At 52.3% G+C, this 16,023-nt stretch overlaps 1 protein-coding gene across 2 annotated transcripts in view; it reads left to right on the top strand.

The window, feature by feature from the left end:
* The window catches only part of CHST15 (carbohydrate sulfotransferase 15), a 75,873-nt gene that overhangs the window by 47,091 nt on the left and 12,759 nt on the right, over positions 1–16,023 (top strand). For both annotated transcript variants that reach the window (XM_047702517.1, XM_047702516.1), the window contains exon 5: positions 2,794–2,950. In XM_047702517.1, coding sequence (XP_047558473.1) covers positions 2,794–2,950 — 157 coding nt within the window. The remainder of the gene's footprint in view (positions 1–2,793; positions 2,951–16,023) is intronic.

The raw sequence follows: 16,023 nt of genomic DNA, 5'->3' as shown, positions 1-16,023 counted from the left end.
ACATGGCTTGGTTTCTTTTTATGATGTACTGAACTAAGTTTGGATGGGGGATCATAAGCACAGTTAACCAAGGAGTCATTGATTTACTGCTGTGGCTTTTGGAATCCTTGGCCCCAGGACCCTGGGAAGACAGAGGCCATCTCTCCAGAAACAGATATAGCCCTAATGCATTGTTGGTGACTAATTGCTGTTGAAAAAGCCGAGCCGTTGTCAGGTTAATGCCTTTAGACATTCACAATGAGGTGGCTTGATTAATAATCTTTCTTTTTTTTTCTTTTTTTGGTTCACAAGAACGTTTTATAAAAAACCTACCTATTTGTCTTGGGTTCAGCTTAGGAGAAGACATTTACCCACTTAGACCTTCTGAAAGAGTGAAGTCTGGCCACATATGTTCCTTAAATTTGTTACCTGAGACAGTGATCTGCTTTTTAATTTTCCTAAATCTATTATATTTTGATTCTCCAAATTTGATGACTCTGTTAGCAACCAAGAGGAATTGTAATCAACCATCTGAAAGATGGCTCTTTGCTTTTGACTCTTCCTGTCCTAGGAGAGAGGCTTACATGCCTAAGTCCTGATTTATTTATTGTTTTGTTTTTTTAAGGCAAAGAAATGAAGTTGTGAGAGCCGGATGAGGTCCCATACCACCCCGGCCCTGGTGTGAATTGGCTACTAGTTACTTTCTTGCACCCTTGGGTCCACACACCCCAGATCACAAGTCTAATTAATAGTTGACTGTTATATTCATATATTTGCGTCATGTGACTCCCACACCATATGCCTCTAGGAGAATCTTGTGTTCTTATGAAAGAGCTAAAAATATACATCTTAGGGCTAGGAAATTGAGCCCAAGATAATGAATGAAAAAGGAAAGCCTTAGTTTGGTTTTCTAATTTTACTTACTTCTAGATTTAAAAAGGAAAATTAGAGAAAAAATTTGCCACTCTGATATTTACCTAAAGCAGAGTTTGGGAAGTTTTATGTAGAGGAGAGGCGTGGGGAGAGCTGGCAGTTAGCCCCGCCCATGCCACCAGCCAGCTCTGGGCCATGTGACAAGAGTTGTCTACGTGTTCCTGAGTTCGGCCTGCACATCTGTGCAATGGGCTGGTTGAACCAGCTCCATTCTGGCTCCTCCCGGGCCCAGAATGTGATTCAGCTCTGCTTCCGCTTCCTCTGATGAGATCTTTGGGAGAGCAGAAGGACCTTTCTTCTTCTCAGCTCAGGGGTCAGAGAGAGCCTTTCCTCAGTGGTCTGGGCTGGATTCGAGGGGCCGGGTTCTTGGGGGTGGAGCTCTAGACACACTGAAAGTTCCCTGCCTCTGCTCTCATGGTGCCCCGCTCTGCCCGTCCATGTGCTCGCCTGGGGAGGTGGTTATGTACAGAGTTGCCTCTTCCCTCTAGATTGTAAGGTTGGAGAGGAGAGGGGAATGTCTGTCTTATTTCCCTCCTATCCCTAGTGCCAAGCACAGTGCCAGGCACCTAGTAGACACCAGATGAATGCTTTCTGGATGAATGGATGTGAAATGAACAGAGGATGAGTGGATAGATGGACGGACCGATGGATGGACTGGTGGATGGACAAATGTTTCTATGGTTGTAGAAGTAGTCCATTTATGATATTTGACAGAATTTTGTCAATTTCGTTTCAGATACTTCTCTTATTCTAATATTCTTGTATTCACTGTGAGTAGAATTTTCAAAGGACTTCTGATTGACTTGTCTCTTCTGTATCTTAAGGTATTATCTTTCAAAAAAGAGAAGGAAGGAAAGACCAGAACAGAAATGCTCACCTCGATGTGATTGCACGTCCAACAGAATAGACAGGGCCCAGCCAACTCCCTGCTTTATTGTGATGCACTCATCACTGATCAAAGACACTAGTCTTTTGGCTCAGATTTTCCCTGAATAAGTGACTTTGAGATGTATCAAATGCCCATGTAAAATGTCGGGAAATTGAATTTGTATATAATTGATCGATTTGCCTTTCTTTTTAAACCTCTGATGAGTCTTCTGAAAAAAAAAAAAAAAAAGTCAAGGAATTGGTTCAAGTATCTGAGTGAGAGATGTTGAAATGTGTGGATCTTGGTCGTATGACCACCCTCGACTGCGTATCACATTTCATCCTTCATTCATACAGACCACAATGAGAAAGTGCTGGACCCATTCCCTGTCCACTCAGTCAGCGTGGACTGAGCGCCAGCTGTGTGCAGGGCGATGGGGCGTGTGGGCATGTAGGACACAGCACCTCCAGACGGAGGTCCCATGAGCCTTCCTGCAAAATTTTCCTCTTGCTTGGTCTCAGAGCATGCCCGGGGCCAGCTGTGCATTGTGATCTCTTGGAGAATCTGATGCAGATTGCATTGAATTTCCTAATGAGGGTCAACTTCCCAATGACTCCTTCATCCCTGGTGCTTTTCAAAGGGAGCCATCTAGTACCTTCTCAGTGGGCCTTTAAAATGCCACAGAGCTGTGTACCCTGAGCAATGTCAAATATCATGAAATTGGGAGGCCAGATGCTGGGAGAGGGTTTTTTTTTTTTTTTTTAACATCTCCTGGAGAGGAACTGGGAGGAAACAGGTAAACAGGTGCTCACTGTTGCCCACATCACCTGGATTTCCAGACAGAGAGCTCTGGGTGGGAGCAGGGGAGGTCGCTGGGGCAGAGAGGCCTTGCCAGCCACCTCTTCCTGAAGTCCCATGTGCTCACGGTGGAGCCTGGTTTTGTCCCTCGCACAGGCTGCCCCGTGGGAGCCCCTCACGCAGCGCTGCTCATTCTCGGGGTTCTCTGCTTCCAGGGGAGGCCAGCGCTTCCACCATGTGGGACAACAACGCCTGGACCTTCTTCTACGACAACAGCACGGATGGGGAGCCACCCTTCCTGACCCAGGACTTCATCCACGCCTTTCAGCCCGACGCCAAGCTGATTGTCATGCTCAGGGACCCTGTAGAGAGGTGAGCACTTTGGGTTTCTTGTATTTGGGGCGAATAGGCAGTTTTGAAGGACAGCCTGCCTTCTCATCATGAACAAGATCTTCCTTTTTTTTTTTTTTTAAATAAACAAGCTTAACTTGCAATGTTACTGTTATTTCCTATGTAAATGTTATTGTTGGTGCGATCTCCACTGGCTCTAAACAAATTGAGGATCGTTTTCTTAGACCTTCTGACCGTGGTCTGTGCGCCTTCAGCCTTTGGCCGGTTTGACCTGGGAACGTTGGACCCTCCCTGGGGACTTTTAGGGCATGTGAAACCCCCTTGGAATTAGGGACGTCAGGGTTTGCGGAGGGGTTTGGCTCCCACTATTCCTCATGTCCCGACGTGGGCGAGGCCTTTAACCCTGTCAGTTCTGAGTGTTCCATCTCTAGCTTTCCTGGGAAGACCGAAAGGAGGAGAGATGACGGGCAGGGCTGCTTTGCTGTAAGAAAGGCACAGCTCGTGTGAGACTGGACAGCGTGGGGGTGGCCAGGCCGGCACTGGCAAAGCTTGAGCCATAATGAAGCCGGTGGGGATGGCGGAAGATGGGGGCTTCCAGGACCTGAAAATCACTTAGCGGGACGGTCTGTGTCGTACCGTCCCATCAGAGAGGGGAGCCCTCAGGCCACTCCAGGACCCTCAAGCAGGAGTCCCCACCCAAGATGAGCAGTCCAGCTCTGTTACAACACTACTCCTGCTTTGAAATCAAGTCTGTCTTTTGGGAGCATCTTGCTGGATCCGTTTCTTCCCTGTAGAGCCGCATAGACCTAAGGGTCACTCTCCCCAAGTGGGAGAGGCCACCGGGTATTGAAGCAGATCCGGCCCTCTGTGTCTCCCTTTTCTACCTACCTCTTGTTAGGGGGTGAATTGTGCCCTTCCTAAGGATGCGTTGAAGTTCTAGCCCCGCCCCTCGTATGGATGTGTGTGATCTTGTTTGAAAACAGGGTCTATGCCGATGGACTCAGGTCAAGATAAGGTCCTACCGGATTAGGGTGGCCCCAAAGCCGGGGGTTGGTGTCCTTGTGAGAAGAGGACATTCGGACGTAGGGAGAGAGTCATGTGATGATGGGGACAGGATTGGAGGGACATGTCTGCAGGCCAAGGAACGCCTAGGGTTGCCAGCTGGCACTGGGAGCTGGAGACAGGCCTGGAACAGACCCTCCTGCAGAACCCCCAGGAGGAACCCCCAACTGCCGACACCCGGATTTCAGACTTGCATTTTTCAGAAGTGCCAGAGACTAAATTCCTGCAGTTAGAGACCACAAGATTGTGATAGTGGCCCCAGGAACCTAAGGGACCCTGAATACCTTCCTTGGATGGGTACACATTTCCTTCCGCACTTCCTTGCCAATGGCAACAATGAGACATGTTGTGGGAATCTGAGGAAGTACTGGAAAGCTACAGAGAACTGTTATAAAAAGCACCTATAGGGCGCCTGGGTGGCTCAGTGGGTTAAAGCCTCTGCCTTCAGCTCAGGTCATGGTCCCAGGGTCCTGGGATCGAGGCCCGCATCGGGCTCTCTGCTCAGCAGGGAGCCTGCTTCCTCCTCTCTCTCTGACTGCCTCTCTGCCTACTTGTGATCTCTCTCTCTGTCAAATAAATAAATAAAATCTTTAAAAAAAAAAAAGCACCTATAGTCTCCCATCTGATAGCTGTTATTTATATTGGGTATGTTTTCTTCCAGACTGCTTACCTGTGCAGCTAAGTGCAGTGTGTGTGTGTGTGAGAGAGAGAGAGAGAGTGTGTGTGTGTGTGTGTGTGAGTGTGTGACACACGATAGTAAGCACATACAGTCTCACATGTCACTTCCTTTGTTTCACGCCGTTGCCCCCAGAAGGACAGGCCTTCACGTCCCCTCCCTGCTTGTTCTCCCTGAATTTCTCTCTCTGTCCCTTCAGTAGAGCTCTCAGAATGGCCCTTGCGGCTGTGAATGTGATCTGGTCAGAGGGGAGCTGGATTCTCGGCCCCATCTCCGTCCCGGCAGTGCTCTTGGTGCTACACCACAAGACACATCTATGTGCCCCAGATGGTTCCCCTCTGGTTCTGTCCCTCTCTCAGCCTCAGGAATCCATCTGGTCTGGTGCTGAGGCAGCCGCCGCCCTCGGCACAGCTCGCCTCATCCTACCTGCTCGTTCCAGCACTTTGGAGGCAGGAGTTTGGTCCTTCTGCTCACGGAGTGGGTTGGTCCCCCTCAGGCTAAGAACAGTTGACACAAACCAGTGGTGCTCTCGTGTAGACGTGATTATGTAACTGTCAGCCTTGAAAGGAAAGGCTCAGTGACTAAGTGACCCCTCGCCGCCCACTGAGGTGTTTTCACAGCTGCTCTGCCTCCCTCCCCCAGACAGCCCCCAGCTGCAGTTCACAAGGTTGGAACATTCTCTCAAGAGTGCGCTTTCTGCTCACTGAATGTCTTCCCGTCACATCTCCCTGGTTCCTCGTTCTGAGGAAGATCACTCTGCGCCTCAACCTCAGGGGGCCCAGAGAGTGAAAACTGTGACATTTTGTCACTCCCTGGGCGTAGACCAGTGGGAACCAGTCTCTGGGCTTTCTTGGTGTGTGTCAGTCCTGTTCTAGGCCGCGGGCATGGGGAGCTCACGGCTGGTTGCAAGACAGGAATGGCTGTGGTTGTTATGGTCTGTGGATCCAGCAGGAAGAAGAGGGAACGTGGCTCAGAAGAGGGAATGAGTTTCAGGTAGGGAAAAGTCATTTTGGAGGAGGTAAAGCCAGGCTGGGTTTTGAAGGATGAGTAAGAGTTTACCAAGTCAACAAAGAAGGAACGTGGTTGAGAGGAAGAAGCATTCTGAGCAGGGAGATCAGTGAGGACAAAGGTAAAGACCACGGGCTCTCTTGTTGGAGAGTGGAGTCAACTTCCCTACATGTGTCCCTCTCTCTCTGCAGTCCCGATTCTACCTCTGAGAACACAACCGCCATAGGCGAGCCTTTGAATGGGGAGGGCCATGGTGCCGCCCAGGTTCAGACAGTGAGCCAGAGGCAGGACCTACCCAACTTGCCTCTCAGACCCAGCCAAAAGCCTGCCTTCCTTTAGAAGGCTCAAGGGCCAAAAGATGTCACCAAGTAGTCACCCCTTTGTTTGCTTGCTTGCTTTCTGGGTCAAATACTCCATTTATTATAGAACCCGAAAGTGAAGATTTCTTGCCTTTCTCATCCTCAGTGGAGATGGTTCATCAATTCAGACATTTTTTTGAGCCCTGGCCATACACTGGGCACGGTGCTGGGTGCTGTGCACGCACGTATCCATGAAGGCCCACCCAGGGCTTACTCTCTGGGAACAGGTACTTCTACATAGAAGTGAGGCCCTCCCTCTCTCACAGTGGACGTGGTGCCAAGGAAGGGGTGGTGGGATGTCATGGTGGCAGTTGCCTCAGGAGGCTGAGCCGGTTGTTAGGGTGCCTGCTACGTTAGCCATCAACTGATATGTAGCAAATCGCCCCAAAACTTAGCAGCTTAAAACACTACTCACTCAGGATTGCACCATTTCTGTGGGTCAGAATCTGGCACAGTTTACCGTGTCCTCTCCTTCAGGATCTCTCCCAGGCCTGCAGTCAGGGCTTCCGCACGGTGGGGTCTCATCCAAAGGCTTGACTGGGGAAGGCTCTGCTTCCAAGCTCCCACGCTCTCAAGCTCACTGGCCAAATTCAGTTCCTCAATGGCTGTTGGAAGGAGGGCCTCCATTCTTTGCCAGCCGCTGGCTAGAGGCTGCCCTCGGTGCCTTGCTTCTGGGCCTCGCCAGCATAGCTGCTTGCTTCGTCAGAGCCAGCTGGGGAGCAACGGAAGTCACAGCTTTGTGTCATCTCACCACTGCAGTGTCAGCCTATGACCTTGACCATGTTCGGTTGATTTGAAGCACGTCATGAGGGCCAGGCCACACTCAAGGGGAGGAGACGGCGGGGTGTGCATGCCAAGGAACAGGGATGGTTGCCTACTACACCTGCTCCCCATTTCTCTGTCTGATCGTCCAGGAGCCTAGGCCCCAGTGGTGTGACCGGGAGCAGAGAGGCTGCGAGTGCGTCACCGTGTCGAGGCAGAACGTGCACAGTTGGCGGGGGGCGGGGGGCGTTCATGCACGCAATGTCTGTGTGGGTTACTGGCAGCAACAGCTGTTCCGTTGCTTTTTAAACATTGATTTTAAAAAGTATGCAACATAGGAACTTCTGTTTTGAAACCCGTGACTCATGGCCTATCTTGAATGTCTGGCTTATTAGCCATCCCAGCCGGAAAGGATGATAGACGCTCAATGTTTAGGTTTTTTGAAGAAACAAACACTTGGAACCCCTGTTCCCATTGGTCTAACTGGGTTACAGGCCATCAGCCCGTTTGGGTCGTTCCATGACCTCGCGCTTCTGCAGGGGAAGGTTACAGGGTTGCTTTCTGCCAGTGGGATTAGGCTAAACTGTTCTTTCCATCTACAAATTGGCGCGGGTCGGGGTGGAGTTTGTTTTTAGTTTCAGATTCACATTTAACCTTTTTTCTAGAATTGATCCAGCATAGGGGTTGTTAAAGTGTTGGGATTGCACACAGAATCAAATCAATCACTTTTAAGTTTCCAGAGAGAGATGTAAATGGTATGTTTGCTGTTCCCGCTTCGGGAGGAGAACAGAGGAAGAGTGGAAGGCCAGTTCTCGCGGCCAGAAGGGCCAGCCAAGTGTCACACTGCAAGTTTCTCTACGTCAGAGATAATGACAGCTTAAAAAGTGAAACATTTCTGGGCCAAATTGGCCTAGTTAATTAAAAAGCAGAATTTTTCTTCCTTTAATTCGACTCTAAAGTGGGAAAGACTGTTCTTTTCAACACATCTCCCGGTAGCTTCCCGTCTCCTCGTCTGTGAGTGGTTGACAGAGTTAGCCTCGTAATTCAGAGGCCACCGTCATTCACCGGGACAAATGGCTGGAAGGTGCTGACACAGTTCATTCAGGGGACACTTGGAGTGGGGTCACACGCCATCTGTTAAGGATTTTACTGTGTCTGTATTTTGGGTTTAAGTCTGTGCATCGTCTTACTGCCGGGGAGGGCAGTGACCAGCGCAGGATGCTGGGTGCTGCTCACGTTTTATGATGATGGTCAAATCGGGAAGGAGAACCGAGCTCAGTTAAGAACGAGAACTTGATTTTGACCTGGGCACCTTGAACCTTGACTCCTGGGGCATTGTTTTCTTCATCTGCTTGTAGAAACTGACTTTTTAACAATCTACTGGGCTGGGTCAGTAATTAATCTATGATGATGCACGTGGAAGGGAGGGAGTGAAGCACTTAATACAGTGTATCTGTTTGCACGCACTTGGTCATTCGGACAAAGTAACGAGCAATGCTAAGCCTTTGGACAGGAATCCTGGTTTCATGGATTTTACTCCATCTGCAAAGTGGGTGGTAGGACGTATGGATAATAAGTGGCAAACCAGGGTCACCTTGATAGAATCATAGCCTTGGGGGACCAGATGGTCCCAGCTCTGCCACTGACCTTGGGGCAGCTACTTGACCTCTCTGTGTCTCATTTCCTTCTTGGTGATATGGGGGGAAATCGTCCTGCTCTTAGGGTTGTAAGAGTCACTTAATATATGTAACGTATTTAAACAGGCTGGAAATGCAAAGCATTGTGTAATTGGTAGCTGTTACGACTAGGTCACAGTGGAGTAAATACTAACAGTGATGTGAGCGAGTGTGCATCTGCTCACTATACACAGTTATTGGACACCTTTGAAGGGCTGGCAGTGAGACCACCACTGGAGGGCAAAATCCTTGTCTGGCCTCCCAGAGCCCGTGTCTAATGGAAGGGGTGGGGACAGCCCTCATTAAGTGACCTTGGCATTAACTCCAGGCTGCCTCTGTGCTAAGCCTTGTTCAGGTATTGCCTCATTTGCACTTGGCAAGCCAGTGTGTGGGCGGTGGGGCTCGGTTGCCTACCTGCGGTCACCTGGTTAGTAGTGACCAGGCTGGGGTTGAGCCCCTGTCAGTTTGACTGAGGACTCGAGCTGTCTTCCCTATCAGAGGCTGGTCCTTGGGACGCAGAGGTGGAGACAGCTGTGTGTGTAGGAGGTTTATGGGGCCTGTCGTGGGACAAGCCGGGTGGGGGTGGGTGCCGACAGCGTGAAGGGGTGGGCCGTGGTGCAGTCGCACAGAGGTCTCCCTGATGCCATCAGGAGCCATGTGGCTGGGACCGCCCTTCTGAGATGGCGCCGCTGAGGCCTCTCCGGTGCAGCAGCCACTGTTTACCCTCTGCCCCGGGGAGGCCCGCATGGGGCAGGTCTTTCCCGCTGATGGCAGGCGCTGCATGGGATGGGACCATGAGCCAACAGCAGGATGACTCCCCACTTCGGCAAGGCTCTGTGAGCCATAAGGAGCCCCGTCTTCCTGGTTGGCTAAGCGTGGACTCCACACCGGCGAGATCAGGATACCCATCCAAAGGGCGACATCGAACTCAGATGATAGGAAGCCGCGCCCACCCAGGCTTCTGAGTTGCTGCAGACCTCTTACCCACGGCAGGAATTTCTCTCGTAGTTCAGCCTGTGCTGAAAATCTTCTCCGAAAGGCTCACCGTCTCTGCGTCCCTGGAAGCACTGATGTCATGTCGTGGACACTCCCTGCAGTGGGAGAGGGGAGCTGGCTCCCTGGCGTCCCGTGACGGGCTCTCTAGCACGTGTTTGTGCCAGGATTAGAGGGCTGGTTGTTCCCTAGCAGGGATGGATCAGTTAGTAACATCTGTGACCTTTTTTTTTTTTTTTTTAAGATTTTATTTATTCATTTGACAGAGAGATAGCGAGAGAGAGTGAGTGCAAACGGGGAGGGGCAGGTAGAGGGAGAGGGAAAAGCAAGATCCACAGGGGGCTCCATCCCAGGACCCTGGGATCGTGACCTGAGCCGAAGGCAGATGCTTAACTGACTGAGCCACCCAGGCGCCCAACATCCATGATCTTAAAGGGAAATTTGGAGAACTCTGGGCAAGGGCTCGAGTTGTGGTTGTGGGGCGGGGGGTGGAAGCCACGGAGCGTAGAGGTCATGAGGCCGCAGATCGATTCCACGCTCTGCCTCCCTCCTCCGGCTCTTGCTCTCACCTTTGTCTTTAAGACCCGGGAGGATGAAGGATCAGCGGCCATCTGCAGGAGACTAGAGTGTCTCTCAGTGGCCTGTTCCCTGGAAATTTGAGGCATTTTGCGTCTCAGAAGCTGTCTGTCTGGGTGTCATTGGCATGTCTTTAATGAGCCTTAAAAGTGGTGTGAGGTCATGCTCATAGGGCTGAACTGGGGGCCACCCCAGGGCCAGGGAGTCAGCCTCTGCCAACAGAGCGGGAAGGGTGAGCCGGCCAGGACAGTGCGGGGAAGGCTGCTCAGTCCACTCCCGGACTGCCAGGTCACTTCAGGAACCTTGGATTTGTGAGGTTGGCAAGTTAAAGCTGTTTGGAGGGGCATGGCCGTGCTCCGTGGTGGGGTCCCCCAGCCTGGGATCCAGGCCTGACTTGGCCGCTGCTTTAACCAGGGGTAGCCCAGCGATCCTGGGTGCTTCCTTTTCTTCCTTGCCAGAGACACCTGCTGTCAGGATCACCAGGAAACTGTGTGAAAGTGCTTTGTGAACCATGCCGGGCTCGTAGACCAAGGGGATTTCTGATCTCATCTCTGAGAGGTTCTACGCTTGGTTCCATGAACGTTGACCAAGGACCCATGACTGGATGCTCTAGAAGAAACAAAGGTGAACCCAGAACCCTACTCCTGCTCAAGGGGAAGGGATGACCCAGCCCCAACATGAGCCCCATGGGCTGGAGGTGCTGCGCCCACGTGGACACGTTAGGCCCAAGCCTGGATGTTCTTCTCTGGCAGAAAATGAGCCTCAGCGGTGTCACCCATGTGTACGGCTTCGGGTGACTCTCGACTTCTCCTCCAAGGGAGCCGGCCTGGTCAGTCCAGCTTGGTTGTTCCTCATGATAGGAAAGTCACAGCTTATGATTCAGTGAGACAGAAGGGCCTCCTTCCCGGCCACGTTAAATGGCCTTTATTTCCCTGTAGGAAAAATATACGTAACCATTATTGATGGCACCATATCAGAGGTCAGGAACTTATTGATTTGAATGTGGATGACGGCAAATGGAGAATGATGAAGGGACGCTCTGGGTTTCATTTTTGTAATCACCCTTCAGGTGGCTGCAGAAAGGCGGAGATGTCCCGGGGTCGGGGGCTGAAGCGGAGGACGAGAGCGTGCCCTTGTTTTGGGGGCTCCTGGCTGAGGAACTAGGGCCGTTCCCATGTGTGTCATTGAGAAGCTGGCTGGCGGGGTCTCTGGGTGCACAGCGACGTCTGGGCCAGGAGAGCCTGCGCTGAGCCTCGCCCCCCAGGAGCCATCAGCTGCTCCCCACCGCCCCCCACCTCGGGGTCTGCCCCCAGTCATTTCTCACAGCCCAGCTCTCCCAGATGTCTGGTGCGTGGAGCAGTAGCTGGGAGGGATGACACCGCGCGGGCTCTCTAGACACAGCTGATGCAGTCGAAACTTCCCTGTGCCTTGTGGGCCTGGGATCGCCGTGACCTCTCCTGTGAGCCTCCCTGGGCACTGGCAGGTTAAAACCGACAGCGACTTTCGGGGGGTGGTGCGGGTCTTCTGGAATTGGCTGGTGGGGCTTGTGCAGCTGTGTGTGTCTGCTAAAAATGACTGAATTGTTGGTGTGTGGATTACTTCTCCATTTTAAAATGGTACAAACAAAACCATGACAAAAGGAGAACAAACCAGCCTCCCTGAACTAGAGACATTGGAGCTGGAACCTGCCTGGGTCTCCTGGTCTCAGGGAGGCTGACCGACAAGCACGTCGTCATTGAAGAGCTAAAACCCTTAAAATCCAATGAGCTGTTGCTGCAGCCAAGGACTGTCCGCTTATGCAGGTGCCCAGAGGTCACTCCGGGAGCTCTGAGATTCTAGCAAATACCTGAACACCTGTTTGTCGCTGCTGTCATTTTCCGGATGCCCAGGGTGGTGCTCCATAACCACGTCGGCTTTCCCAGGGCAGCGAAGCTCATCGTGTTGATCCCGAGCATTTGTTTGTTTGCGGCTCTGTGACGCGTCGTGATTGCTTTTCTGTTTGCTGCCACTTACTAACTTTTTCTCAGCATTCCGAATCCCCGTGTACTTCTGACATTCAGAACATCAAAATAAAACCCCAAACCCTCTGGCTCCGGTGGCTCGCACCCTGCTCTCATCAGCTATTGGTTTGGCTCCATCCCTAAACTCTGAGGCCAGGGGCTGGGGCTGCGTAACCCTGCAAGGCTCCCTGGTCTCTCCCAAAGCCAGTCTTCTCCTCCAGAGACAGGGTGAGGACACTCAGCTTGTATCCAGGGGTGGGGGGGGGTGCGTGCAGGTCATGAACACAGAACGAGGATGTGCACGTAGTGCCCAGTTCAGGGCCTGGTGAGGGGCGGCCAGACCAGGGATGGAAGCCATGAGGATGGAGGCAGCTGAAGGCCACAGCTCTCATGCGAGCCTGGCCCACAAGACCAGCCCGCAGAGTAGGGGCTGCCCCCGTTGTTGTGGCGCTCGGTCCCCCCACCTCTGCTCACATAGGTTCGGAGTGACACCCTGTCAGTGTCGTTGAAGAAATGACTGCTGGCCTTGGTGTCACCGTCTCGATCTTAAATGGTGGAGCCTTCAGTTGTGGCCCCGATGGCCTCTCATCTGTCCCCCTGAGAGAGACGTGGTCCCTTCCAGAGGCACCAGGTTGAGGGAGCCCTCTCCCCCCACCGCACACACATTCTCCCCTACTCCCCCTCGCAGCGGTGCTGGCTCCCAGGACCCCCATACTGCCCAGGCAGGAGCTAAGCGCACCTCCACGAGGGCCAATTCCCTTAGTGGGGGCTGAACCCCACGCCTAGCAGCCTTTTCAAATAAGCCTAGCACAGAAGGCGTGGAATGTATTTGGACTTACATTGGGAATTGTTCTTGGAAACAGTCCTGGCCAAATGTAACACCCATCTGTTTGGAATGGTTGAGGAAGAAAACGAGGTGGTTCAGCAAAAGGGGGCTTGGCAGCCCCTAAGCCGCGGGAGGCTGGCTGGGCGGCAGGGTCAGCCGGCTCTCCCGCAGCCCCACCAGCCTTGACTGCCCCTGGGCCGGGGCCACTCACTTCACGCTGGACTGTCCCAGCTGGAGACTTTTTCCCTTGCCTCAAACCAGTTCCCGAACCTTCTACCCACTGGTCAGGTAGTCCTTCAGGAGCAGCGTTCAGGTCTGCTTCCCGCCCCAGACAGCCTTGTAGCCTTTGAAACCTATTCTTCCTTCTGAGTCTTGCTTCTTCGGATGGAACAGCTCCTCCCCACCCCCAATTCGGTACCTAGCACTGAAGCAGGCAAGCATCCTTTGGGGTCCCGACCAGCCAGGAGGAGCAGAGTGACACCCTTCCTCATTCTCCATGCCATACCTTGGTTAATGCATCCTGAGATTTGCATAAGTGTCCGGGCAGCTCTGTGGTGATTCATTACGAGCTTAGGTCAGCTTACACCTGCTGTGTGTTTTCCCCGTTGGCTTCTCCCCCTACGTTATCGTTCTACGGTTGACTTGAAAGACCAGAATGTGGATGTTGAGATTTATTTCTTGTTACCTGACTGTGCCTGCTCCAGCTTTTGGATCCTTTTTCTTGATACATTTGCTGCCCTTTACAGCATTTTTCTTAATGGCTTTAAACTATCCAAGTGGCTTTCAGTCATCCTTGGTCACTACCTGGTCCTTTCTCCCCCAAGAGTAGCTACAAGGAAATCATTGCTTTTAGTATTGCTTCTGTTCTTGTGAAGCATGAGTCTCATTCCTCAGGGGTGTAAACAGAGCTCCCCTGAGAGTGAGAGCTCGTGCTTTTCCTCTGCCTTCCTTCTTGCATCTCTGTGGGAAAGTGACCTGTGCCCCCATCCAGCTGCACGCTCAGGACTCTGCCAGGGTCTCAGGGCAGGAGAGGGGTGCTGGCAGAAATGACCCCTCCGTCTTCCTGGCAATGGGAGGTTAGGACCTGCATGCATTGCCTGGGCCTATTGCAACAAATTCCCATAAAGCTGGTGGCTTCAAGCAACCCAAGGCTAGCTGTCTAAAGGCCAGGTGTCAGCAGGGTAGTGTCCTTCTGGAGCTTCTGCGGAAGGGACTGTCCCAGGCCTGTGTCCAGCTGCTGCTGGTGGCTCACAGCCCTGGGTGGTCCCCAGCTTGTGGTATCACACCATCCTCTCCCTCCATCTTCATGTGGCCTTCTCCCTGGTATCTCTTTCTCCTTTGTCAGGACACTAGTCACTGGGTTTACAACACACCCTGTATCCACGATGGTCTCATCTCAGGATCTTCAACATAATCTTGTTTGCAAAGACCCTATTTCCAAATAAGATCCCATTCACAGGTACTGGGGATGTATTTTGGGGGATCTACAGAATCCACATAGGAGGGATGGCCATTCCTTGTGATGAATAAAGTCTCTGCTCAGATGTTTTTGGCAAAGTGGAGCGTGAAGGATGTCGGCTTATAGATATCCATCCTGGCACGCGTGTGGGCTCCAGGGAATCCTGAGCACATTCTGTGGGCAGATCTGGGGTTCCTGGAGAGTCTGAGGGACCAGGGCAGCCCCCCTCTGCTCTACTGAGAAAGTAAGCCTGGCCTGGTTGTGATAGGCTTTGACCCTGACTCCCAGAAGCGGGGGTCCTGAGTTCATTTCACCTCACCTCAAACATGAAAACCCGTAGTCCTCTCCCTCCCAGGGCTGGCCTGGCCTGGTTGGAACATCAGGCACGTTCCAGTCTGCGCCCTGCGATTACTTCCTGATCTCTAAAGAATTGTATGGAATCAGCAGATTCTTCATGAAGTTACTTGGTGTTTAAAATTGAGGCAGGTTTCAGGGTTCTTGTTTTATTCATGAGCCAAACGTCCACAAGAAACGTTATAACTACAGAATCAACTCTTCATATGGAAAGCTTGACCCAGTGGTTGAGTTTTTAGATAGCAATTTATGCGATAGAATTCTGGTTCCCCTAAAGAATGGGGGTAGTCCTGTAGGAGTCCTGGGGAAGAACTTTGGTCTTGGATTTCCTATTAAACGCAGATTTTGATGACAGTTTCAAAGGTGTCTGTACTTTTCCTGGACAGAGTTTCTTGGCCTAGGCTGTAATGTCAGTGGGACTGATATAAAAGGTGTGAGCCGGGAAGGGCATCCCGTCAGACTCACGGCCACGCGGCACATGTGGCAGGTACAACTGAATTGCTCTTTGAGGTCCGTGCAAATCTGATTTGGGCATTTACCCATCAGCCTTGAGGTTAAGACTATGACCGGCCTCCAGCAGTGGGTGCTGCGACGGACAGACAGGTGGCGTTGGGGGACACTGTAATGGATGGATGTAGTATCATCCTGCATGATGTGCTCGGATGGGCACGGAGCTGTGGGGCAGGAACTCACCAGTCACCGAGCATCACTAATGATGATCTGGAAGCAGGGCCTTTTGAAGAATTTAACCAAACAGGTGAAAGTCTGCGAAACTCCCATTCCGGGGTGTGTGTCGATTCTAGGCCATCTGTGGGCAGATCCCAGGCATCTCCAGACTTCTCACAGGTGTCCTCTGGGGACACTGGCTGTGGGTGGATTCTAAAGGGTCGTGTCAAAGGCCTCGTGCCAAATGGCCAAGGTGAGAAGCTCCGGTCCCCACGAAGCCACGCTTATTGTCGGTACATCTGCGTACCCTCCTGTCAGAGGGAGGGGCGCAGGAGGAACATTTGCAGCTGCCGTGGGGTCCTGTGGTTTCCGACCAGTGGGTGTGCTGCGTTCCAGGGTCAGGCCCTAGCGTGGGGAGTGGTGGGCAGGACAGATGTGTGGACAGATGTGTGCAGCTCAGACACTCGGTACAGAGGAAGAGGCACTGACTTGCCTCCACGGGCATGAGTGCATCCATGTTGGAGAAGTCGGGGGGTAGGAAGTATGGCATCCCAGGAGGGAGAACTTGAGTCCTTGGAGCTAGGGGGCCGCCCCGCGTCAGCCCCGCGTTCCCACAAGCAGGCCGAGGATGGTGTGTGAGGGGAGGGTGCGGCCGGGAGGTCCCGTCGGAGCAGGCA

The sequence above is a fragment of the Lutra lutra genome, chromosome 14 (genome assembly GCF_902655055.1).
Source record: "Lutra lutra chromosome 14, mLutLut1.2, whole genome shotgun sequence".
Taxonomy (NCBI): Eukaryota; Metazoa; Chordata; class Mammalia; order Carnivora; family Mustelidae; genus Lutra; species Lutra lutra.
This window is presented reverse-complemented; position numbering and strand designations above follow the sequence as displayed.